The sequence below is a fragment of the Pelophylax lessonae genome, assembly GCF_965119305.1.
Source record: "Pelophylax lessonae genome assembly, chromosome: 3".
Taxonomy (NCBI): domain Eukaryota; kingdom Metazoa; phylum Chordata; class Amphibia; order Anura; family Ranidae; genus Pelophylax; species Pelophylax lessonae.
In genome coordinates this window covers 511447513-511474847 of record NC_138770.1, presented here as the reverse complement: position 1 = coordinate 511474847, position 27335 = coordinate 511447513, and the positions used below count along the sequence as shown (strand labels likewise).

Here is a 27335-nt window from a genome sequence, read left to right as displayed (position 1 = left end):
GACCTGTTCCTTCCCCCTCCTCAAAGAATTTCTGTTGCTTGAAAAAGTGTTTATTTTCAGCCTTAGTAACAGTCACCTGTTGTGCCATAGCTTGCGCCTCCAACCAATCCCTTCTAGTTCCATCATCTGGTTGCATTACATATTCAGCTTCTGCCCTGGCAGCCTTCTGCAAAACGTTAGTTTCCCATTCTTTCATGCCTGTTTTAATGTGAGAGATTATTTTTATAAACTGCCTCCTCAGAAGAGCCTTGAAGGCATCCCATAGCATACCTGGGGAAGCAGTATTCTTATTGATAGCAACAAAATGGGATATCACTTTTACTACAGGATCAGGGTCAGGAAATAATTCAAGCCAGAAAGTATTATTCTTCCAAAGAACTCGTTTTTTAGGTCTCACCTTAGCCAATTTTACCCATGGGGGAGAATGATCAGATATGGTGCGTGGTTCATAATTGGCTGACGAGATCAAAGGAAGCATTTCCTCATTAGCTAAGCCTAGATCTATCCTAGATAGACCACCATGGGTTGGAGAGTAAAAGGAAAATTGTTTTACCTTGGGATGTAACATCCCAAGCCCATCTCTGCAGCAAGTCTTGAAAAGGTCGATGGGCCTCTAGGCAAGGAGACCATCTGAGTAATAACTTAGAGTTTGTCCAGTAAAATATCCAAAACATTATTAAAATCGCCTGCTACAAGAGTAGGAATGCCAGAATGACATCCTAAAAATAAGGCCACTGACTTTAAGACTCCCACAGAGAAAGGGGGAGGGACATACCAGTTTATTAAAACAAAATGCTGACCTTCCAGTATACATTGTATACATTGTAAAAAGACATGTCTTCCCATTTTATCTACAACCTGTTGTAAACATGAGAATTGAATAGCATGGGGAATCAGAATACTGAATCCCCTAGCATAAAAGGAAAAAATGGAGAGAAACTGGTGGCAGTACAGTCTCTGAGAGAACAGAGAGTCATTGCCAGGAGCTAAATGTATTTCCTGGAGACAAACCACAGGGGACCTTAAATGCTTTGCATATCACTGGACAGCGAGTCGCTTCACATGGTTACCAACACCTCTTACATTCCGAGAAAGAATCACAGTGCATTTAGCCATGGGGTTCATGAGAATAAAGAACCACCTGAATCAGCCACATGGGTCTAGTGCTGACTTGATTCTTGGGTAAATCAACTGCACCGTATAGAGTGTAACTAGGCATAAAAATGAAAAGCAGTCCGATTTGAGTTGTGATGACCAGGGTAAGTACATATCCTTCACAAATCCATTGCAAGGAGAGTGTTATAGTATATAACAGAACACAGGCAGACAGGACCATTAACAAAAATAACATATGGACCAACTGGGTCCCGAAACTCAAAACACCCACAATGTGATGTCCACGTAGGGCAACCATGGGGAGAACATATCAGCTAGCCTACAACGTATGTGAGGCCTCACATTGATGGAGTCTAGGATAAGACTTAATTCAAAGGAAAGTCACCAGGCTCTTGCAGACATCTGCCTTGACAAAAGAACCTGGGGCACAAACTTAAAGGAAATGTGGAACTGTAAAATGATAAATTCTTTAAGTAGATAGTCGACGATTTGCAGCATATTCCCGGAGTGCATTCTCTTCACTATCCAGCCACTGTGCTGCTAGAGATGACTTGTCAAAAAAAGTGCACTTCTCCTTCAGCCACTACACATAGCCCAGCTGGATAAAGCATGTTGTATTGTAAATCCAGGGCCTGTAGCCGCTTCTTAATGTCCATGAATTGAGCCCTCTGCTTCTGTACCTCAGCAGAACAGTCTGGGAATAGGGAAACTTTACTAGGGCCACCCCCAAGGTTCTGGCTTTGAATAATATGGCGTCTCTATTCTTATAGTTTAACAGCTTGAATAAGAAAGGACGAGGAGGAGCACCCAGTGGCAATGGGCGTGAAGGGACTCTATGCCCTCTCTCCACAGAAAACATAGAGGACAAGGAATCCTTCCCAAACATTGACAGAAGCCACTTTTTAATAAATGTGAACGGGTTTTTTCCCTTTAGCTCTTTCAGGAATCCCTATGGCTATGATATTATTCCTTATGTATCTATTCTCAAGATCTTCCAGCCGTGGGGCGTGTTTGGTAACTGTATCATGTGTATAAGGGAGTGCACATTGCAGGGGCACCAGTTCATCTTCCAGGGTGCTAATACGGCCTTCTAAAGCAGTGGTGCGATCCCTAAGTTTCTGCATATCTTGACAGATGAAAGAAACCTCAGCTTTAACTCCCTTTAACATCAGTAGCTATGGAAGTAATAGAGACATTGCAGGCAGTAACCGCTGAGAGGATATCCCTGAGTGTAGGCTCTGGTCCATCTGGATCTGGAGCTGGCTTGGCATGCAAAGCAAATATATCTGCTAGCGTACTTACAGTATCCCAGTCTGGTAGGGTGAAAGCAGTGTCATCCAGGGGGCTGGGTCATCCGCTTCTGACTGTTCCCTACTGCGATCACTAGCAGAAGCAGACTGTAGAGGGACCTCCTTAGTAGCAGGCTTGGCGAAGAACTTTTGAGCTGCCTCCTTATACTTTTTCTTCGCCAGCCGAGAAGAGGGTCACGTGGTCCGCCGCTGAGCGGGTATTGGAACCCTGCTTAGACATGTTGTAGCTTCCCTGAAATATGATCGGGTGACAGCTAAAATATCAAGCAGTCGACCAGTGCTGTTAGTTCCACTCGAGGCAGCGCACTTAGGGTGCCAACAGGATCAGTATATAGATACCCGGCAGAGAGAGCAGACCCAGTGTCGGGCTACATCCGCTGCCACGCCTCCATCTGAACTTCATTTGGGGTTAATCAGTGTCACTTTAAATGATGACAGGTGTGTACTGACCCCTATTTAACATGAGTTTGAATGCGATTGCTTAATTCTGAACACCGCTACATACCCAGTTATAAGAGGGGATGCACAACTTATGCAACTACAATATTTTAGTTTTTTATTTTTACGCCCCCCTAAAAGATTTCAATTTGTTTTTTAATTGAGTTGTACAGTTTATAGGTCACATTAAAGGTGGAAAAAGTTCTAAAATTTATCTTTGTCTCATTATTTTACGTCACAGAAACCTGATATTTTAATAGAGGTGTGTAGACTTTTTTTATCCATTGTAGATAGATATGGAGCTACATACAGATGAGAAGTAACCTTTGTGATACCATGAAACTTTTAAGCCTACCATAGATGGATAATAAAGAAAACCAATTGTTGTCTAATGAAAACCTTTTATATATCAAGTATAGTTACAGTAGCTGCCTAAATCCTCTATAACAGGAGCCAAATATGGCACCATTTCTCAATCCTCTGCCACCTTCACCTGTAGAATACCACACCGTCCGCCGCCAGTAGGTGGCTACGTTACACAAATGCATGTGGGATTACATCACCATTCCCATAGGCATCAGGACACCACCACTGGGAAGCACCACCTGAACTTACACTGCCTAGCCGCCCACTGGTCCAGCACAACTTTTTGAACAGGGTGCAGCATCAGATTAGTGCCCCAGCCCACCAGTAGTGAGAGTATTGGAATCTCCTCCATCTACTCCCACCATAGGCACAACAGGAGCACATACCAACAGGCATATGAAGGAGCCCATAACCCCTTAACAACAGGGACATAGGAGGGAGGGCCCCATGTGCTGGGTGGCACATTACCAATCCCTCAGGTTTCCACTAGAGCCTTGCCAATATGAAATAAGGCATCTGTGTACACAACATTCGCTAAAGCAATACTTTAATAATAACACATATTACAACAGTAAAGATTTATGAAAACCTTTGCCCACTTGCTGAATTGCAACATAGCTCACAGTAAAAATCTGTCACCAAGATGTATGTGAATTAACAGAATTAATAACTACCATCACTGTACAGGACCCAATACTGCTACGTTAAAACAAACCCTTTATTGAAATCTTTGTAGTCCTTGTGAAGGGTTTCAGCTGACATTTCTTTATATGCTGATAAAATACAGTGTGCACGTGAAATTTAATATGCAACAAATGGCAAGAAGTTAAAACATGTAGAAAGGTAAAGCACACGTTCCTTTCATACAATGCTTCCAAAAATTAAAATAGAGTGTCAAACACTTCAATGAATGTACTCCCTTTATAACTTTGAGACCCCAAATGCATGAACCTTTGTTTGTTCAGGAGAAATACATTTATGCATTTAACTTACCTGATTGATAAAACAATGCAAGATGTGGATGGGATATTATAGTATTCCAGTAACCTGAGGAACTATTCTTCATGTTCTGGTCTATAATATGTATGTTGAACCCTTATTTGAAATTAAGCACTCCATAATGAGTAAATCTGCATTACCAACTAAGTCTGTTTGTTCATTGTTTGCAGAATTTCTGAGTGTTTTGCCAACTTTGTTCACATTTTTGAAGAATGTATCTCTCTGATGATCAAAACTCCTCTGTGATAAGCTTCCTGTTAAAATTTTTTTATGAGACAGCCTTGAATGTCTATTATAGCTGTGGTGTTTTTTTTCCAGCTGGCATCTGCTATTGAGTGCATAATGTTTTGTCTAAGAGTAAAGAACAAATTTCTCTCTGCATCTGTCAGAAATTCTCACTGAATGTTTTTGCTGGTAGTTGTGGGGGATTATAACACAATGTAATAATTATGTATAAGGCCTAAATCAGTTATTCGTTGTTATCATCAGGCAGATGTTGCAGATAAGAGACTCATAAATATTCACTTTGCTAAATAAATATTGATTTGAGAACTCTTAATGCCTAAAGCAAGACAGGAGAGCTGCAGATTTGACTATTTGGTATATTGGAGCGGCCAGTTCAGAATGCAAAACTAAACTGAGCTCTACAAACTAAAATTGCTCTTTATTTATTTTTATTATTCAAAGCAAACTTGCCCATTCATCCATGTCTCCATGCCTTATTTTGTGAGGCTACATTCACACCTGAGCGTAGCGTTTTCGCGCGTTTTTTACCGCGATTTTAACGCGATTTTTACCGCGATTTACAGGCGTTTTTACGGGCGTTTTTTGTGCAGGCGTTTTTAGATTGAATAGAGACCAATGGAAAACGCCTGTAATCTGCCCAAAAAGAAGCTCATGTACTTTTTTGAGCGTTGGGCGTTTTGCTTACAGCGTCAAAACGCTCAGATGTGAACAGGGGCCATTGAAATGAATAGGATTTGTCTTGTTGGGCGTTTTGAGAGCTGATCCTAGAGCAGAAAAACTCCCCAAAAACGCCCCAAAACGCCTACATGTGAACGGAGCCTTAGGAAATCACTTTGAAAAACACACCCGTAGCATTTCTAGCCGTGTTATCTTGATTAAGGGCAGATGATTCATGTAGCATTAGCTTCCTGGAATCCACCTGCCCTTAGTTCAGGCATGTAGGCAGGTGAGTGTGGTAAGCTGAGAAAACCACTCCTCCCCTTCTCTAGATGAATGGAAAAAAAAGATGTTCATTAAGACTCATTGGATGTATGACATCATGGCCAAAAACCAGGAAGCAACCAAAGAAATAAAAAATAAAAAAAATAAAAAAGTTTAAAACAAGTAACGATATTATACCTTTCTACCTGTTTACTAATGCTGGCAGCATAATATTTAAAAATAGTTAATGTTGATATGCTGGTTTCGATGTGATTGATCTTCTACATGCAAACGTGTGAAAGAAAAACTGTGCTTAGTGCTAAATAATTATTTTTTTTGGCAAAGATAAATACATAATAATAGTGTATAAAATATATAGAGCCTCACTCAGAAACACAAAATACAAGCCTATTAATCCCTTGCAATACTCCTATTGTGCTGTATACAAATCACTATTAACAAACCTAAATAAAAAATAGATTAAATAAAATATTCACCACCAGTGTTCCTGTGAATATAATAGACATCTGTTGGTGATGCAATGAACCAGTGAAACCCTCAAACATGAAGCTGCGTGGACCGTTAGATAATGGATCATCAGTCCTAGGGAACCATGCAGCACCTCCACTGGAGACTAGTGATCGACTGATATCGTTTTTTTGTTGCCGATACCGATATTTCGCCGATCGCATATCGGTATCGCCCGATATTGGCCGATATTTCCACACATGTAAAATTTTGCCCAAAAAACACAAAATTCAACACAAATCTCTTAATAAACATGTGACTCTTTATTTATGAACATTTTTAACATGAACTGCTCGTTCTTCACACCTTAACCACTTTACCTCCGGCCACTGTGCTGCTACTGCGGCACAGTGGCTCGTTATCGTCCAGCGACGTAGACCTACGTCGCTGGACTCCTCCCCCTGAAGGCGGCGCTCGCGCGCCGCCGGAGGCGCGCTCCCGCTGTTTTCATTCACAGCGGGAGTCGGGCCAGGGGATCGTTGGGGAATCTAGTTTGGAGATCCGCCCGCCTGTGTAAACAGAGCGGGCGGATCTCCTAAGTGACAGGGAGTGACAGATCGGAGTGTTCAGCATAGCTGAACATCCGATCTGTCCCTGGCTCACTCAGTCACCCCCCCCCCACACGTTAGTAAGCACCAGGCATACATTAACCCCTCCCTCTCCAATAAAATTAACCCCTTCCCTGCCAGTGTCATTTTTACAGTAACAGTGCATATATATAGCACTGATTACTGCAGTAATGTCACTGGTACCCCCAAAAGTGTCAAAAATATCAGTCAAGGGTCCGATCTGTCCGCCCCAATGTCGCAGTCCCGCAAAAAAAATCGCAGATCGCCGCCATTACTCGTTAAAAAAAAAACACCAAAAATGACAGAAATCTTTCCCTTAGTTAGTAAACGCAATAACTTTTGCGCAAACCAATCAAAACACGCTTATTGTGATTTTTTTTTACCAAACATAGGTAGAAGAAAACATATTGGCCAAAAATTTAAAAAAAAATTGATTTTTACATATTTTTTGGGAGGAATTTCATATAAAAAATGTTAAAAATATTGTTATTTTTTCAAAATAAACGCTATTATTTTCTTTATAGCGCAAAAAGTAAAAATCGCACAGGTGATCAAATACCACCAAAAGAAAGCTCTATTTGTGGTAAAAAAAAAGGACGTAAATTTCGTTTGGGTACAGCGCCGCACGACCACGCAATTGTCAGTTAAAGTCGCACAGCGCCGAATCGCAAAAAGTGGCCTGGACGTAAGACAGCAAAATCCTCCAGTGGTAAAGTGGTTAACTGCTTTAAAACTGATAGGAAAACTTCAAATGCTTTGCATTTCACATCATCTGATTGTGCATTATGCATAATAAAGTGCTGCAGTAGTGGACTCACTTGCTGCAATATGTTACTGCAGTGCAGTCAGTGCAAAACTGCTAGAAAAAAAGCTAGGCAACAACAACAGCTACACAAAAAATACACATACACAGTGGACTGTTACACCTGCTGAGTTGTTTCCACAGTTATGTGGACTTCTCTCATTGTGTTATGGATAGATTTTCCACAGTTTTTTTTCATTTATAACTCAAGATTGAAGGCAGTTCACCGGTGACATGCACTTTAGAATGTATGAGGGCCGTATGAATGCTCTGAATTTGTTAATGTTGTCTTTGTGGTTTTATAGGTGTCTGGGTATTTATCCAATCACCATGTGTCTGAACTTTTTTCATGATTTGCAAATTAAACCGTGGTGGGTCCAACTTTACAACTCCTTCCCCTTAGTGCCCCCTTCTTGCCAGGAATGCTAACAGTCACATTTACTTGTGCTCTCAACCAAAACTGTCAAACCATCAAATGGCTGGTGTCATAACTGATCACATGTGCAGCATCATGGCAGTTGGAGATTAAACCCATACCAAGATGGCAGCTTCTTTGGCTGAAAAGGATTGAATGGTTTAGTTCCACTTTGATGTTGATTGAGAGGATTTAGTTTTGCTTTAATTATTAGTTTAACTGGTTCCAGTATTCTCCTTTTACATAGAAGTCATTAGTCAGCTCCCATTATTTACAGGAATGGAATTATAAGTATCCAGTAGTATGTGAACAGCAAACAATGTATTCATCCATCAAGTTTGTATGATTTTAAAGGTCTAACAGTTTTGCTGCTTGCATTGCTCTTGTACATATGGTGTCCAATGTCCATACAGTTGTATCAATTTATTTTAACATGTCTGAGATAAACACAATTTATTTAACACATACCAAGGGCAGTTTAATAGAAGCTTTCTTACTGAGGTGGATAATTCATTTGGGACGCAATAGTTTCTTATCCATTAACACCTGCTATTGTTAAAGATTCCTTTAAAAATTCAGCAATAAAATCTGCCTCTATGTCTACAATGAGAGCAGTGCTTTTTGTTTTCCCTTTTCTATGTCAGATGGACAGTCTTCCATTCCGCTGTCAGCACAGCAAGTCAGACATCTATTGTCAGCTAAGTGAAAGGTTTTCATTATCATCAGTAAATTAGGGAAAGCCTGAGAGATATGTATAAAATTCCCAATTAAGGACTTTTTACAGCACTTAAAAGGAAATGTAAATTGTCCGCTGGATGCTTTCTTCTAGCCTGAACCACATTCGTTCGAATTAACAGTTTGTAATGCCTTGTAGACTTTGACTTTCTTTTGGGAATTTGTTACCTAACATGTTATGATTGCAGAAAGGTCACATAGGACTTATGGAAGCAAAACCTAAGGTAAACAGCACTGCTTACCAACCTGACATCTTTATTTTTAACTGTGAACAGTGGTGTGGGGGGGGGGGGGATAATGATTTGGGGCTTCTTTGTTGCCTTATGCCCTGGATGTTTTCACTCAGGGACCATAGAACTTTACCCATTTAGTAGGTAGGTATAAATATCGATTTATTAAAAAACATATCCCAATAGGGCAAATACAGTAAGTCACAACACTTGCGATCCAAACAAAGCTCCCGTGCGGTTTCCCACACTGTGCTAAGGAGCCGCACCACATACCGATAACATCAATTGTATGACGAAACGCGTCAAGCTGACATGCACGTCACCTCGCTCTGCGCACCAGCCTGGAACGCACGCCATTGCTGGCTCTTCCGGTGCGGTGCGGCTCCCAAGCACAGTGCGGGAAACCGCACAGGAGCTTTGTTTGGATCGCAATTTTTTGTGACTTACTGTATTTGCCCTATTGGGATACGTTTTTTAATAAATCAAAATTTTATAGTGCTACACTATGAGGAGTCCGCCTTTCTCTACATTTGTGTTTCCCGACATTCTCATTTAAAAGTATTCACCAAATGGAGAGGACCTATCGGGAGGACAACCTGAGTATCCAAATCTAGATCACGGAGATCTTACTAGCCTATTTAGATCTCTGCTTACCATACGGTAAAAGGAGTCAACATCATCTGTTGAGTGGGAATTTTCTGCCTCTTTTCAACACGGAGGGTGTCACCATCACTTCAATCCAGAAAATATTGCACTTTGCACTTTGGAAAAAGTGTATTCACTTGGTTGGATATTTATAAAGGAGCCAGTACACAGTTATTGTTGGACTTTTGGACTAAATTTGCACAGTTCTTTGTATTCTGTTTTTTACGTTTTTTTTTTATTTTTATAATATTGTTTTTCATTTATTTATTTGCACAGAGCACTTTATTATTATTGATAGATTGTGTTCATTTAATATTGCACAGTGTTTGGTAAATTATTAATTGTTTTTTGAACTTGCATTGCTGATCGCATATTTAGTTACGGTTAATTTATATACATTGGTATGTAAGTGGTTAAGCTGTATTAACAAATTCTTTAATTCCAACATATCAGGCACCTCTTTGTGACGCTAAAAAAAATGTAAATGTTCCATGACTATTTTACAAAACACAGACATAAACTGGTAACAGTTACTCAAGTGAAAAACATATAGCAATATGAGAATGTCCGAGTCAGAGTCCTGACTTCAGTCCTATAGATTTGACCTGATCTGAATGCAAGCAAGACTTCCCAAAAACAAACATGCACTGAAATGGTTCTGTATATAAGAATGGGTAAAATATTTCTTAGTTGTTTAAAAGTCTTTTCCTAAATGTAACCCTGCCAGGATGAAGATATAAGGAAACATATTTCAAGGATCTTACACTTTTTAATTTAAAAAAATGAAGAACTGTGTGGTCACAAAAATATGTGGTCATAATTCAGGAGAATAAAGAAATCATATTGAGGTTAATTATTGGAATTTGTTCCTTTATTATGATGCACTATATTACAGCAATATGCATTTGGTTGTCTCATCGGTTAACTAGTAATGGAGTTCATTAACATTATGTTTCCACATAGATCTCTTCCAGGAAGTTTCTGGGGCAGCCGATACTTGTGACCAGAAGCAGCTGGGCTTACTACTACATGATGCTATTCAAATCCCACGGCAGCTGGGGGAAGTGGCTGCGTTTGGGGGAAGTAATATTGAACCAAGTGTCCGCAGTTGTTTTCAACATGTAAGTAAAGACAATTCATTTGAGTTTTTACTGATGCTGTGTAAACCTATTACAGGAAAACTAATATAAGCTAGTGGGGAGACTAAAAATCTTGTAAAAATATTTACCACCACAGGTGCTTAAATATCTGAAAGAGTTTTTCATTTTATGCCCATAGTGGAAACATTTTAGTTGTCTCTAGTTCTTTGTTCATTCATACACTCAAATTGAAACATGCAGAGTTGGAAGGAGATAGGGTGAATATGATGGTTTATTATGAGACAGTAGATACAGACTGGTAAATGGCCCTGATTTATTTATTGTTAAATCATTTTTAGATGAGATAAAAGGGTTGATTTACTAAAACTGGAGAGTGCAAAATCTGGTGCATGCTAGCCAATCAAACAAAAAAACAGAAGCTGATTGGTTTCTAATCAGAGCTACACCAGATTTTGCACTCTCCAGTTTTAGTAAATCAACCCCAAACTTTTTTACCTATCCGGCCAGCAACCGCACTTGCAGGCTCACAATGCTAAGCCACTGCCTCTCCATTAGATGCAGTGTTATCAGTCTAGCTGCCTATTGGGTCTATCAGATAAGCAACAACCAATTGAACAAACCAGCATGGCAGGCTGACAGTGCTGCTACTAATTAGCCAGTTGCAAACACTGAGCTTGCTACACACATGCGCAGTACACCCTGTCCTCCCCTGCTGTCATTCAACCCCCATTCCCACCACGCCCGTTCGATTTTTTGGTAACTCCAAGCTGTCAAAATTACACCTAAGTGTTGCTGTATAAACACATCAGCTATCACAGAAGCTACAAGGGGTATACAGTATCTCACAAAAGTGAGTACACCCCTCACACCCATTTTTGTAAATAGTTTATTATATCTTTTCATCTGACTGAAGAAATGACACTTTGCTACAATGTAAAGTAAAGAGTGTACAGCTTGTATAACAATGTAAATTTGTTGTCCCCTCAAAATAACTCAACACATTAACCACTTTAAGACCAGAAGGATTTGCCCCCTTCCTGACCAGGCCCTATTTTGCGATTCAGCACTGCGTCACTTTAACCTACAATTGCGTGGTCGTGCAACGCTGTACTCAAATAAAATTGATGTTCTTTTTTTCCCACAAATAGAGCTTTCTTTTGGTGGTATTTGATCACCTCTGTGCTTTTTATTTTTTTGCGCTATAAACAAAAAAAGAGCGACAATTTTGAAGAAAAAAAAACAATATTTTTCACATTCTGCTATATAACATTCTCAAAATAAAAAAATTAAAAACTAAATTTTTTAAAATTTTAGGCCAATTTGTTTTCTTGCAATAAGCGTAAAAAAAAAAAGCAATAAGCGTATTTTGATTGGTTTGCACAAAAGTTATTGCATCTACTAACTACGGGAAAGATTTATGTAATTTTTATTGTTTTTTTTTTTTTTACTAGTTATCTGCGATTTTTTGCAGAACTTCGACATTGCGGCGGACAGATCGGACCCCTAACTGACATTTTTGACACTTTTGGGGGGACCACTGACATTACTACAGTAATCATTGCTAAAACTATGCACTGTTACTGTAATATTGACACTGGCAGGGAAGTGGTTAACCCTGTGGGTGATCAAGGGGTTAAATGTGAGCCATGGGGAGTGATTGTAACTGTGAGGGGGCGTGGCTTGTGAAATGACCATAGAGACCTGTGTTCCTATATAGCAGGATCACAGGGGCTCTATGATCATTTCAGGGAGAAGAACGGTCAGCTGTGTTTACAACAGCTGACCACTCTTCTCTCTCAGTGGGGAATGATCACGGTTGTCAGGCAGCAAGCAGAACCGCCTGACCCGTGCATCGGCTTCCCCGCTGCCGGGTGGGAGGTGGTTAAAAATGTACATATCTGTACAGAAATTGAGATATTTGATATTTTAAATATTTCTGCAGCATTTTATTTGGTGCTATCAACCTTTTAGAAGAAATTAGACGTTGACATTGCATTTCTATATATGTGAAAATATGGCTGGACTTGGTATTCTTCAAGTAGAAGTCCACCTTAACCCTAAAATCTCTGCATCTGTAGACTTCCATGATTTAACACTAACCTATCTAACCTTGTAAAGGAGAAATCAGTATACATACTTTTTTTAAAGACGATTAGACCTGACCCCCCCCCCCCCCCCGAGCTGTCAGCCGTGGCTACGTTGTACAGGCGGGTGCAGAGGACACATCCCACAACGGAAGCCCCATAGTAAGTCTATGGGAGACGTCACTCCCTATTCATTTGTCGGCTGTGTCTTCTGCAGAGATTCCGCCGCTGGAGACTGGATCGTATCGGCTTCAAAAAGGGTATGTATAATGATTTATTTTTTACAGGGCTAGATTGATTCGTGTTAGATCATTGATGTCTATAGATGCAGAGGTTTTAGTTTTAGGGTGGACTTACATTTTAAAGTGATCATTAAATCGCTATGTGAATAATATAATAATAATATTTGCACCACCACAGCACCTCCTTGTGTTATCCAATACCAAGGCTACTCATTAGATTAATGTGAGCATCACATTAACTGTGATAACTTTCACCTTCCTGTAAGCCTTGTAAGCCCAATTTACTGCAGAATAATGTAAAATAAGTATTTTTGGTTTACTATATAATAAGACTATTCCTTTGATTATATTCAATTGAAGTTGTGTTTTAAGTGCCATAGGTGCTTACCTGTTTGTGAGTTTGTGAGTTCAAATAGCTTGGGGATCACTTGCTGCCATCCTGTGGCACAAAATGGACATTGTGCTGCTTACAATCCCTTCTTTTCTACTTACACCACTTTCCTATTAGTGGTTAGTATGGCTTTTGCAGTATCTTGTTTTCACTTTTTTCACATTCATGGGCAGTGAAGACTAATCTTTCCTTTTAAGTGCCCTTACTTATAACCTCTTTAACAATGATTTAGGCCTACGTACACTCACTTGTAGCAAGGTACATTGGGAGCCTCTGCTTCCATCCCTCTGGTCACTGCTGTTGTCCCTGAATTTTTATCTATGCTCTTGCATTTTGTAAAAATACCATGGCACATAGATCGGTGCATGGTAAAGAAATAGATGTTCTTTTGACATGTGACTGTTCTTATGTGACTTAATAAAGATTTTCATTTTACATGGTCCTTGTCTGGTAGATTTCTCTCTGTCTGCCATTCTTTTTGTTTTTGGCAATTAAACTTACATGCCAGTAAGCATAAGCAAGTGCTTGCATTTTTCAAATCGAGTGAGATCCTTCTCCACACAGCAGCTTTCTGAGCTGCTATGCCAGTAGCTATGACTTTAAAACTACCAATAAGGGAGGTATTTGCAAGCATGTTAAGTTGTCCTCAGCTTGCTTTCTGTAGGACCTGGTAGGTCCTGAATCCTTGACCTCAGTACTGTGTGAGATTACCCACTGACCATTTGTGCTTTCTTAGCACAAAAGGGCCATTAAAAAAGGGGTAGGGCTTATTCTGGACAGGAAGGCTTTGCTCTAAGTTGGACAAAAGCCAGAGACCTTTGGATTGATACTTGCAAGTTCTAGTGCTCTTTGTAATCCATACTTGTATGTTTTTCAATATAAATGCAAAATCTAATAGCTCAAAAAGTAATCAGCATGCTAGTCTTGCCCACTTATTTGTGATGCCAGTGTTGAAGCAAACTGTAGGCTATTTTAGCTTTCAGAAAAATTCTAAACAACCTACAACTCCATCACATTTAGAAGTAGATCGAGTTGAGCTGATCTTTAATTCATGTGCTCACGTTTAATTTCAGTACATTAGTTTCTAATTCATTTGTTTTATAGCTGAAGCTCTTAAGAAATCTAAATTAGCTTTTCAAAGCATTCTGCCTAAGGATGTGTGCTTGCCTATATAAATAATACTCTTCTTTCTGTTAGTGAATATGATTCATAAAAGGACATATGAGCTTTTTGACTGATGTCTTACTGACTGGAAGATGTTCATCTCACAGCCCCACAATGCAGGCACTTCATAACATACTGACAATGTAAATTAGCTTAGTTCCTGACCAGTAAGCCCCCGTTCACACTGGGGCGACCTGTCAGGCGACCTGGTCGCCTGACAGGTCGCCGTAGGTCGCCTGCCATACAGAAGCTGTGGACCCGTTCTAATAGGAGCGACACAAGTCGCTCCGACTTAAAAAAAGGGTTCGGAGCTTCTTTGGGGCGACCCGGAGCGACCTGCATAGACTTCAATGATATGAAGTCCGTGCCGGCCGCTCCGAGGTCGCGGTGCCCGGGGAAGTCGGATCGCCCCAGTGTGAACGGGGCCTTATAGGTGGTAGCAGAGAGTTGTTTACAAAATCTTATATATATTGTAGTTTACCAATCCTTAAAGCGGAGTTCCACCCTGGATTTTTTTTTTTAATACCCCCGGGACAGTCAGGGCTAGTGCATTCCACAATGGCTAGCCTCTGATCTGTCCCGGGTTGCACTTACCTGCAAGACGAAATACTTACCTTGCAAACGTCTTGTCCAGCGCTGCCATCTCAGATGTGGGCAGCTTGAAGCCAGCGCGTCCTCTTCGGCGTCTTCTTCCGCCTTCTGTGGTCCCACGATGCTCTGCGCCGGCCCCGACGTCACTTCCGGGTCGCGCGCGTCACCCCTCCACAGCTTCTGGGCATGCCCAGAAGCTGTTTAGAAGGGGATGACGCGCGCGACCCGGAACTGACGTCGGGGCCGGTGCAGGCGCAATGATTCCTGGGAGCTATGACGTCCAGCTCCCAGGAATCATTGCAGAGCCAGGAAGTGACGACGGGCCGCGGCCGAGGAAGGAGGAAGAAGGAAGTAAGGTAAGTATATTTTCTTCGCTACGAGGTAAGTAAAAAAAAAAAAAATATGCGATTATCCATTTCTTTTTCAGGTGACCCGGAGCGAGAAGATGGAGGTAAGTATAAAAATAGGGTGGAACTCCACTTTAACCACTTAAGCCCCAGCCCTATTTCACACTTTTTGTTTACAAGTTAAAACCAGTATTTTTTCCTAGAAAACTACTTAGAACCCCCAAACATTATATATATTTTTTAAGCAAAGACTCTGGAGAATAAAATGTCGGTCATTGCAATATTTTTTGTCACGCGGTATTTGCGCAGCGGTCTTTAAAACGCCATTTTTTTGGAAAAATTTAGAAAAAATCACATTTCACTGCATTTAAAAAATACTAAACAGTAAAATTAGCCAATTTTTTTTGTATATTGTGAAAGATGATGTCACGCCGAGTGAATAGATACCCAACATGTTACGGTTTAAAATTGCGCCCCCCCCCCCGTGGGATGGCGACAAACTACGGTCAATAGAGATCTCAATAGGCGACACTTTAAATTTATTTAACGGTTACCAGTTTAGAGTTAGAGTGTAGCTCTTTTTTTTTAATTATTGCTCACGCTCTGGCGATCGCGGCGATACCTCACATGTGTGGTTTGAACAGCGATTTCATTCGCGGCTCGACTTCTGTATACGTTTTTTTTTGTGCGGGAGCTAACGGTGACGGGGGCGGCTAACATTTTTTTTTTCCTATTTTTTTTTTTTTAACTTTATTACAGTTTAAAAAAAAAATAAAAATCTGATCACTTTTATTGCTGTCACAAGCAATGTAAACATCCCTTGTGACACCAATATGTAGTGAGAGGGATCCCTCTCCACTACATTTCCATGTATGCAAAACGACGAAAACTGCGTTTTTGCATACAGCCGTTTTTTAAATTTGCCGCCTTTTGCATCACAGTAACCCGGAAGTGACGTCATGGACGCCGCCTCTGTGTTACGTCATCGGAGACCCGATCGAAGCCATTTCCGGCTTTGATCGGGACTCCATCCAGCCGGTGGACGTGTCGGCTGGGTGCTCGGGGCTCCAGATGGGGCGGGAGCCCCGAGCATAGTCGCGGAAGGCGGCGGGAGGGGGGGGGGGGGCTTTTTTTATTTACTTTGCACATAATTGGGTTTTCTCTGCAAAGTGAATTTTCACAACATTCAATAAGTTGAAAGGGAAAAAGTTAAATTGCCCATAAAAACAGTAAAAACTTCTTTGTAAAATGACAAGCCTATTTTTCTTTTGTCAATCAATCCCATAGAGTTTACTTTTTATTTTAGCCATTACAAGAGTGAATAATCCATTGAAAAAGCAATGGACACCAAAATAATAACCATTTTTTTAATTGCCCTGATTATTTATCGTTTTTTATTACTACTACTCACAACTATATTACTATCCTACTGCTCACTGTCTTTTTTTATTCTAGGCTCAGAATAAACCAGAGATCAACGTGAAACAGTTTATTGAATGGATGCGATTAGAGCCTCAGTCCATGGTCTGGCTACCTGTGCTTCACAGAGTGGCAGCAGCTGAAACTGCTAAGCATCAAGCCAAGTGTAATATCTGCAAGGAATGTCCCATTGTAGGATTTAGGTAAGTGAATTTGCCAGTGTTTTGTCAGGAACTTAAAGTGTTACTGAACCCAGGATCCCAAATACACTGTATCTGGTCTCCCACAGAACGTGGAAATGCAATAATTTTATTAAATATAAACTGCTAAATACCTTTTCTCATCAGCGGTTAGAGCAGTCTTGTGACTTCCATCAGTGTCACTGTCTGGTTAAAGCTTGTAGGAGGAGTTTTCATTCTCCCATAAATGTCCTATAAGGATGCAGGACCCCTAAACCTCTGTCTGGATAGTGCTGATTGGCCCTGTGTTGATCACATGCACTCTCAAGAAAAAAAAAATCTCTCTAGCAATACACACCAAACTGAGCATGTGCAGCTTGAACTCTGTACTATCAGGAAATGATAAGGGGACATGGAAGAAAGGGAGGATCAGAGAAGACAGGATCAAACAGCCTTTTTACACAATGCAGAGGATCAACCCCTTAAGTTCCACAGTGAGTGTAACAAGCATGCTTTACTGCATATACAGTCTGATTTTACTGTTGTGGGTTTAGTAACACTTTAACATTAACATCCTTGCCAGCATTTCTGAATGTATTGGTAGACATTGGCATATTTATTTATATACAGTAAAAACTAAAATATGCAATATGTAAGAAACACTATGATGATTCCGACTAGTATGGTAAAAAGCGGGATGAATTCTCCACTAGTATATGCAAAGATAAAGATTATGGAAGCTATGTGCCAGAGCCATTTTTCCATTATAAGAAAAAAGCAGCAAAAAGGTTTATTGCCATTGAGGAGGACATTTAATTCAAAGGAACGTTACACAACTCCACCTAGACTTTCCTCTCTCCCTATAGAGCATGCCCCAGCATTTTTTCCTTTTACTTTGTTCCTGTGGCAAGAGACATCTTTTATTACAATGACATCACCATGCTTTTAAAGTTCTTGCAGTGGTAGCTTCAGAGATCTCAATTTGTATTTGTAAATACTCATTTAAAAGTTAACATGCTCTACGCTTTTAGTAAATCAACCCCACAATGTGTTGGCAGTCTTGGGGGGTCAAGGTATTAGCATTGCATTGCTGGAATAGAAATCAATGTATTATTGTGGAGTGAGACAGAGAGGTTTGGAGGATAGGTGGAGCTCTGTACTTCAATAGGCAAGGCTGACAACGCTGGTTGGAATTTGAGTGCAGTAGAGGCAATGCGTGGTCAGTCCAAAGGACGGTAAAAACTCACTGGATTTCTGGCACATTAGCAGGTATTTTGTTGTACTTGGTCTGATTTTTTGCTTTTGTTTTGCCCTAAAAAACACCTTAGTTATAAGAAGGTTTGAAAGAAATAAAAATAGCAACCAGTGAAGGACTTTTATTTACTGTTCCCTATTACACTTGGGGACTAATAGAATAATCTTAATTTTGTTTGAAGCAGAAACAATTCTTTCTTTAGTTACTGACTGGCTAAACCTTGTACTAATGAAGGGCAGAATAGAAAGCTTACCAAAGTCACATGATCAATTTTACATCAAACAGCTAATAAAAACTACGTTTGACTAGGTGTAGTAGAAATGTAATTAAACTTAAACTATATTTGACCTATGTTACCATTGTCTTGGGCAATATAACATACACTATATTACCAAAAGTATTGGGACACCTGCCTTTACACGCACATGAACTTTAATGGCGTCCCAGTCCATAGAATTCAATATTGAGTTGGCCCACCCTTTGCAGCTAAAACAGCTTCAACTCTTCTGGGAAGGCTGTCTACAAGGTTTAGGAGTGTGTCTGTGGGAATGTTTGACCATTCTTCCAGAAGCGCAGTTGTGAGGTCAGGCAAAGATGTTGGACGATAAGGTTTGGCTCGCAGTCTCCACTCTAATTCATCCCAAAGGTGTTGTATGGGGTTGAGATCAGGACTCTGTGCAGGCCAGTCAAGTTCCTCTACGCCAAACTTGCTCATCAATGTCTTTATGGACCTTGCTTTGTTCCCTGGTGCACAGTCATGCTGGAACAGAAAGGGGACATCCCCAAACTGTTCCCACAAAGTAGGGAGCATGAAACTGTCCAAAATGTCTTGGCATGCTGACGCCCTAAGAGTTCCCTTTACTGGAACTAAGGGGCCAAGCCCAACCCCTCATGGTATGGCAGGTAATAGTTAGACATATTTAGCTTGACTGAAGAAGAAGATGCTTTGATAACAAGCCCAAGTGAATGTGACTACTACCAGCTATATGATAGGGATGAGGCATATAGAAAACTCTGTGACTTACAAAAGGGGGCTATAATGCGGAGAGCCCTCCATATTGCTATGGAAGGAGGAATGGAGGTTAAGGACAGATACAGTAATTCACTGTGACCTGGAAATGTACAGTGTTTCATTAATACATAGCAATATTAATAATACCTTTAAAATAATTAGATTGATAAAGCTTTGATGACACTTCTGCGTAGTAATATTCTGGCTTGCTGATATTGTTCATATATTAAGCACATTCGTGTTTTTTTTCCCAGCAAATATCTAAAAAGATATTTTTACATCTTGTTCTGGTGTGTGTCATAAAAAATAAATAAAAGTGGACACAAGTAACAAATTGGATTTTTAGGGGTTTACAAAAATGCATATTTTTTACTGTGTACCTCTTCATGGAGCATAGATCCCAGTATTAAAATCAGCCATTTCAGCTGCAAAGCAATAAAGATGAGGTATCTAATTACATTTAAGATATTTCCCAGGTAAAAGTAACAGTATTAAAATAGATGCACTGTGCAATATTTACTGCATGTTATCTGCTTTTCCTTTTTTTTAAAACTGTTAAAAATCTTACCTTATCCTTTGCTTGGATCTTGTGGGCACTCAAGTGCTTAGTACTTACGTGGCAGACTTATTAACATTGCTCTCATCATTCGACAGTAAATTTATATTGCAATTAAGGATAAGGTGCCTAGAACTGATTAAGTGGTAGAGAATGCCGCAAAGAGAGAAAGTTGCTTGTAATTATCTCTAAGACTACATTGTGACTTTGCAGTTAACCTGTCTTGGGCTGGAAAACATCACTATTCATAGAGGTGTTTTAAAGTTGTTAAATAAATGAGCTTTCACTTCACATGTTACATTAAAACCCCTTAATGACTGCTATCTGACTTTATAAGTCCGAATGTAAAATGCTGCTTGCCATTAGAACAATAATTAACCTTGTACCAGAGATTATGAAATGTGCAACTGTGTGTGTTCCTAGTTCTCAGACCTGCTGTCAATGGGAAATATTAATCATAAAGTTATTGTCAAGTAACTGATGCATACCAGCTTTGCTAGACGTGGTCTGAGCGTCTAAGCTACAAATAACTCACTAAAGATTTATGAAGGGTATTTTAAACTGTGTTTAGCATTGCAGTTTTTTACATTTGCAGACCAAAGCAGGTTCCATTTACTGATTAAAAGATTTACAATGCATATTCTCATTTTACAAAGCATAGATAGTAGTAGTGGGAAGTAGCTCTTTACAATGAATGTGCTACCATGGTTACCATGTGGGTTGCTGTGTGCTGTAGCTTCTTACCAGGTCAATCCAGTGATGACATGTATATTTATTGCACTTTGTTGTTGTGAGTAATGAGAATTTATATTTATATATACTTCCATGCTTTTATTTTAGATATCGTAGTTTGAAACATTTCAATTATGATGTTTGCCAGAGCTGTTTCTTTTCGGGAAGAACAGCAAAGGGTCATAAGTTACATCACCCAATGGTGGAATACTGCATACCAGTGAGTATTATTTTAAAGTTGCCTTTGTAAAAATCATGTTACTTTAATGAGTTATTTATTTTAATGATTTATCTGATATCAAGACCTATGCACTTACAATAATGCTAAAGCTTATTCAAAGAAAGATCACAAACTAGGTCTAGGGGCTTTGATTGAGCAAAACCATTTTCCATAATGAATCTCAATTGGAACAGGCTCAGTTGCCAACATATTGATCCTTGGGGATGTTAAAGATTTCCTTCCCATATTCATGTACAAATGAAAACATTCAAATACATACATTACCTGTGTACACACTAGCCCACTAAGGGCTCTTGCCCATGGGAAGTACAGGTGTACAGAAATAAATCCATTTGTTGTTGAGTCACAGCTGCAGAGTTCTTTAGTCCATTGACCTATGTTGCAAAATACGCCGTATGGGTCTATATGCATATAACCACTGGCACTTGCATATTCTCAAGCACGCATATAAGCATATCTTTCAAAATGTAAGGCTAATGTATGACATGTACAAGAGCCCTAATAATCAGTCAGGAAAAGACTATTCAATCTTCCTTAGCCATCACTACTTGCAAATGTTATATTTTTGGTTATTTTCAAAAGAAATATAAATTAGTGTTATATTCATATACTTTTTTATGCTGGATAATTTATTTCTACATTTCTTTGTTAGGCTTATAAAGGCAATGTTGATTAATGTATCACTTTATAAAAAAATGAGCAGTATGGTCAGCAAGTGATATATGAATATGTTAATTCTGTAATTATTTTTTAATTGAAATATAGAATAAAAGTGAAATAGCAGTTTGCTTTCATGTATTGCATGTGTATGAAATAACATTTTTGAGATTTGGCAAATCAGCCACCTTGGTTGAATATGCTTGTGTCTTACATGTGTATATGTTTGTGCAGAGCCATAAATATGTGGTGGGCAATGTTTTAGTTCATTGACAGTTGCGATGTATATTTTTCCTATGAGAAAGTATATGTAGCATGCCTGTTCTGTAGTACTCTCTGCCCAAGCTTATGTGCCCTATTCATGGTCTAGCAATCACTGTACCATTGCTTACATTTTGAAGTACTTACTTAACTCTTCACATCAAGCATTTGCAATGAAGTTTTGGTTTGTCTATTTATAACAATTGATCTTATGCACAATTTTGTTGAAAGGTAGGAAATGTGGATATAAATAGCAAACTTACTACCTTCATAAATCAATCTTAGTAAATGAAAATAGTGCATGTGCAGTGAGTGTGACTCGTACGTATGTTTGGGTGATTAGAAAGATTTCTACCAATCCACTCCTAATTCCTATGCAAGTCCTATAGTTTGGACAGTTTAATTCAAATACTGTAGGCAGGAACAGGTCTCTTTTTTTCTTATGTGCCTGTCAGAGAAATTACTGAAATCCAAAATGTGTGAGTTTAGCCAATTATTTTTTTGCTTATTAATTCATTCTGGTCTGCAGAACTGGGAGTGTGGCTACAACATGTCCCTCTTTCCCCATCTAAGACATTTGGTAGGCATGATATCTTATCACTCTCAGATCTTTGCAGAATTTTGCATTGCTGTGTGCACAGGTCTTCAGATATACTTTGTTCAAACAATAGTGCCGATGCTAAAGTAAAACATTTAATTAATTAAATTTATTCATAGTGTTTGAGACCACTAGCTTCTCTCTCTCTCTCTAGCTCCTATCACATTGCATGCAGTATTATTATGTTACATAGTTTATAAAGTTGAAAAAACACACAACTTCATCCAGTTTAATGTGTGTGCGTGTGTGTGATATTTTTTCTCTAAAGATTGCCTCAGCCCTATATATTCTGCTTCCTGAGGAAGACATGTAAAAGTTTTTTTGAAGTTGTCAATACTCTCAGTTAGTATCACTTTCTGGGGAAAGGAGTTGCATTCTCTGGACACCCCCCACACCCATACACACACATACTTCTCTTCCACACACATACAAACTCACTCTTTATTGCTTTTCTTTCTATCCTTTGTGTGGTATGTTGCATCTTAACATTGTCCACACTGTTCTTAGGCTTACATAGAAAAGACAAACGCCTAGGCAAATATCAAATGTCTCCTGGCATTTCTGTAATTGTGCCGCAGCATAGCTTCACACATCAGAGGAAATGTTATTAACTGCTCAAGGAAGGAGAAATGACAGTTCATACATGACCTCGACCCCTCACCAGTCTGCTGCTGCTTTATTTACTCTCCATACCAATTTCTCCTCTGCATCCTCTCTCAAAAAATGTTTTTTTTTTCCCCTTCCACCTCTCAGTAACAATCAGTTCTTGCTCTGCCAATTTCTCACCACTATCCACAATCAGCTCCCCATGTACTTCCTTCCTCCCCAGCCACAGGCATCTTCTCCTCTGCTTCCCAATCATGTGCAGTCCCACTTTCTCTATTATCACAATGGTCAGGTATCACTTCATGCTAAACCTCTTTTATCCCTTATGTATGGTTAGATTCCATTGCCTTCTCTCTCTTACCCAGTCCCTGATCATCTCTTATTCCTCCACTGTTTCACTTCCCTATGTCTTTGATCAGCTCATGGTTCACCTTGTCTCGCTCTCACACATCAACAGTCATCTCTTTTTCTACCTCCTCTTACCCACATGATACTAGATCACGTCACGGTTTGCCACCTATTGCTTTCCTCCCTGGTCAGCTCCTGCTTTTCCTCTTTTCTGACCTAGCTTTTCCTTATTAGTATAGAAAATAACTATGTTCATCAGTTTATAGTCAATTTCTCCATTTTTTTGCATGACTATATAGAAAGGGGCAGAATGTTTATATAGGCTGTACACCATCACTGTGTTTAACCTTTTTTTTTTTTTTAAACCTTTCTTTTTCTATGTCCTGATAATGCCAGCAAGAGCATTAACAGTTACTATTGTTTGGCTTGGTTAGCATTACCAAAAATAACAATGTTCTGAGCTGCATTTGGTAGGTCTATATAAATTTAATATACCATGAAATCAACCTTTAATCAAACAGAAGCCAACATTTTTTAATATTCCCCTGGCTCCTGTCTTCTCTTCACTTAAATTAAAACTTTTTATGTTATAAAAAAATTGTACAATCCAGCATTTATTTGCACACCACTTAGCAACTATATGTCATAAATGTAAATTTAAATTGCTGTGCTCATAGTAAAAACCAAAAATTCATAAGAGTAAATCATTGTCCCAAAACATAAAAAAATTGAGAAAATTAAAAAAAAAAAAAAAAACAAAAATAATCCACACTCATCCAGAAAGTGTTTAAATTGATCCTCTGGCATGCTATTTCTTAATAAGTGCTTATAACTTTTAACCTTGTGAATAGTGTAGAAACACTAAGAAACACTATTAAAAGAACACTTTTAATTTAACTAAAGATTTATACAATTTTATTGTGTGAGTTTCCCTGCTTTGCTTTTATGGCACGGTGAATAGTTTTAGGACCACTAGATAGCATAATAAGCTGAACTACTCTGAAGACTGGGAGATTTCACTGGGTACCCTGGAGATGTTTTTCCAATCCAATACCCACTGATTAAATCCTAATCCACTTGTCTATTTGACTCTTTTTAACAAAGAGTCCAAATTTCCTGATAAGAGTCCTCCTAATCTGAGGTGACGGTGCACTGTTGTAAGCATTGGATCACAGAAGATTTTTATTATCACATCGGTGGATTTGAACTCTGGCCACAATTGGGACTGTTATTTATATTTTCTTTTTTTTTTTTTTCTTTTTCTCCATTTTTAATGTTTTGAGTCAATGGTTCACCTTTATAAATTTTTGGTTGTCACTATAAGCACAGCAATGAATTGCATTTGAATTTACATCTGTATACAGTTTATCTAATTTTTTGCCCGCACAATTTATCTTATGTTTAACTATGAATCATACTTGAATAAGCTGACATCACTACCTAAGTCTAGCAGTGTAAAAAATATCATTGACTCAGAATCCCATAGTGTTGTCTTGTATTTCACAACACAATGTAGGCTCAGTTCACTAAGCTATAATGATTATTTTCGTCAGGGGAGCCAATGAGAGCAAAAAATGTGGCTGAAAAAATTAAATGCTGTGGCAAATTACATATGTTATGGCTTAGTGAATTACACCTTTTTGTGAGGCCTTTCAGTACATATTGCTTTATGTCATTAATAAACTTTGTCTCTCATAATATCCTTTTAGATACTGTGATAAATAGTAATTTCTATTTGTGTTGTGAGAAAAGCCAATTGTATTTAAAAATAAGAAAAATAATTGCCTGGTCTGATCTCAGAGAGTGAAATGCTTTTGCAGTGTGATGGCAACAGATGTAAACAAAATGCTGTGTCTCACAGAGCAATGAAGATACTAATTTTTCTCTGAAATGAATGACTATGGCACATGGTCCCATGTAGACTATCCTCAGTGGCAGGACATTTTGCTACATAAGCTCAGTTCTATTCTTTGTATGATTCTGAAAGCACATTAGCAAAGAAGAGGATTTTGTGCTGGAATCTGCATGCATTTCCAGCTGGCATGTCCAGCAAAGAATAAACCTACTGGCTGAAAGTCAGAATACAATTCATATGAAGTATTTTATATTTACCGGACAAAAAAAATATTTTACTTGTAGTACTGAGCATAGTAATACCACTACACATTCCCTTTGCAATTATTTTTTATATATACAGTATCTCACAACAGTGAGTACACCCCTCACATTTTTTGTAAATATTTTATTATATCTTTTCATGTGACAACACTGAAGAAATGACACTTTGCTACAATGTAAAGTATTAAGTGTACAGCTTGTATAACAGTGTAAATTTGTTGCCCCTTCAAAGTAACTCAACTCACAGCCATTATTGTCTAAACCACTGGCAACAAAAGTGAGTACACCCCTAAGTGAAAATGTCCAAACTGTGCCCAATTAGCCATTTTCCCTCCCCGGTGTCATGTGACTCATTAGTGTTATGAGGTCTCACGTATGAATTGGGGAGCAGGTGTGCTAAATTTGGTGTTATCGCACTCACTCTCATACTGGTCACTGGAAGTTCAACTTGGCACCTTAGGCAAAGAACTCTCTGAAGATCTGGAAAAAAGAATTGTTGCTCTACATAGAGATGGCTTAGGCCAGTGATGGCAAACCTTGGCATCCTAGATGTTTTGGAACTACATTTCCCATGACGTTCACCCTCACTGCAGAGTGCATGAGCATCATAGGAAATGTAGTTCCAAAACATCTTGGGTGCCAAGGTTCGCTATCACTGGCCTAGGCTATAAGAAGATTGCCAAGACCCTGAAAATGAGCTGCAGCACGGTGGCCAAGACCATACAGCGGTTTAACAGGACAGGTTCCACTCAGAACAGGCCTTGCCATGGTCGACCAAAGAAGTTGAGTGCACATGCTCATTGTCATTTCCAGAGGTTGTCCTTGGGAAATAGACATATGAGTGCTGCCAGCATTGCTGCAGAGGTTGAAGGGGTGGGGGGTCAGCCTGTCAGTGCTTAGACCATATACCGCACACTGCATCAAATTGGTCCCAAAAGGAAGCCTCTTCTAAAGATGATGCATATGAAAGCCCACAAACAGTTTGCTGAAGACAAGCAGACTAAGGACATGGATTACTGGAGCCATGTCTTGTGGTCTGAAGAGACCAATATTAAATTTATTTTGTTCAGATGGTGTCAAACATGTGTGGTCGTCATGGAGGAGTGAAAGAGAACTCCAGTGGCAACCTGTGAAGCTCTGGTGAACTCAATGCCCAAGGGGGATAAGGCAGTTCGGGAAAATAATGGTGGCCACACAAAATATTGACACTTTGTGTCCAATTTGGACATTTTCACTTAGGGGTGTACTCACTTTTGTTGCCAGCGATTTAGACATTAATGGGTGTTTGTTGAGTTATTTTGAGGGGACAGCAAATTTACACTGTTATACAAGATGTACACTCACTATTTTACATTGTAGCAAAGTGCCATATCTTCAGTGTTGTCACATTAAAAGATATACTAAAATATTTACAAAAATGTGAGGGGTGTAGCTCACTTTTGTCAGATACTGTATATTTACAGAGCTACTCCCAATATAAACCATACATGAAATAATATTATATACACACTTGTGAAATGGCACTCTCTAATGTAATGCCACTCACAACTTGATTATATACAATGTGAAGTTCCAATATAATAATATTCATCAGCCCCAGGTGCTGAATAACATAAAACATTTATCACTCAAGATCTCCTGTGATTCACACCACTCCTCCACCTTAGAACACTGACATGCGCATTATAGAAGTCATGAAAAGCCTTTTTTTAATGTCCCTTCCTGGTGTCCCAGATACTGTCCACTTCATCCACTTCCTTACCGTTTTTCAAGGGTAGATTGGTTTTGGACAACTCTTGGGACTTGCACAGTATATTTTGAATCCTCATATTTTAAAGATCTTGTGCACTGATATATTTTACTGGAAGAGATGTCTCTAAACACTCAGAAGCATCACTTCCATTTGAGAAGATGCTTTGAGTTTGAAAAAGCTAAAGCGAAAATATGTACTTAGAGAAATCTAGCTCTAAGGCAAAACAAGCCGTAAATGAATTATTTCATCATTTTAGCAGTTTGGAAAAAGCATTTAGGACTTCTAAGTGGAAAAGATTATTTGTCTCTAAGTGAAAGAGGTTTTATCTATGACTGTAAACAGTTCTTAAGGCTAAGCTAGA

The 27335-nt window shown here is 39.1% G+C and overlaps 1 protein-coding gene across 9 annotated transcripts in view; it reads left to right on the top strand.

The window, feature by feature from the left end:
* The window catches only part of UTRN (utrophin), a gene marked incomplete at its 3' end in the record, with an annotated part of 1040500 nt that overhangs the window by 955197 nt on the left and 57968 nt on the right, over positions 1-27335 (top strand). For all 9 annotated transcript variants that reach the window (XM_082249947.1, XM_082249941.1, XM_082249943.1 and 6 more), the window contains 3 exons: positions 10284-10441; positions 16695-16861; positions 20501-20612. In XM_082249947.1, the coding sequence (XP_082106073.1) occupies positions 10284-10441; positions 16695-16861; positions 20501-20612 (437 nt within the window). The remainder of the gene's footprint in view (positions 1-10283; positions 10442-16694; positions 16862-20500; positions 20613-27335) is intronic.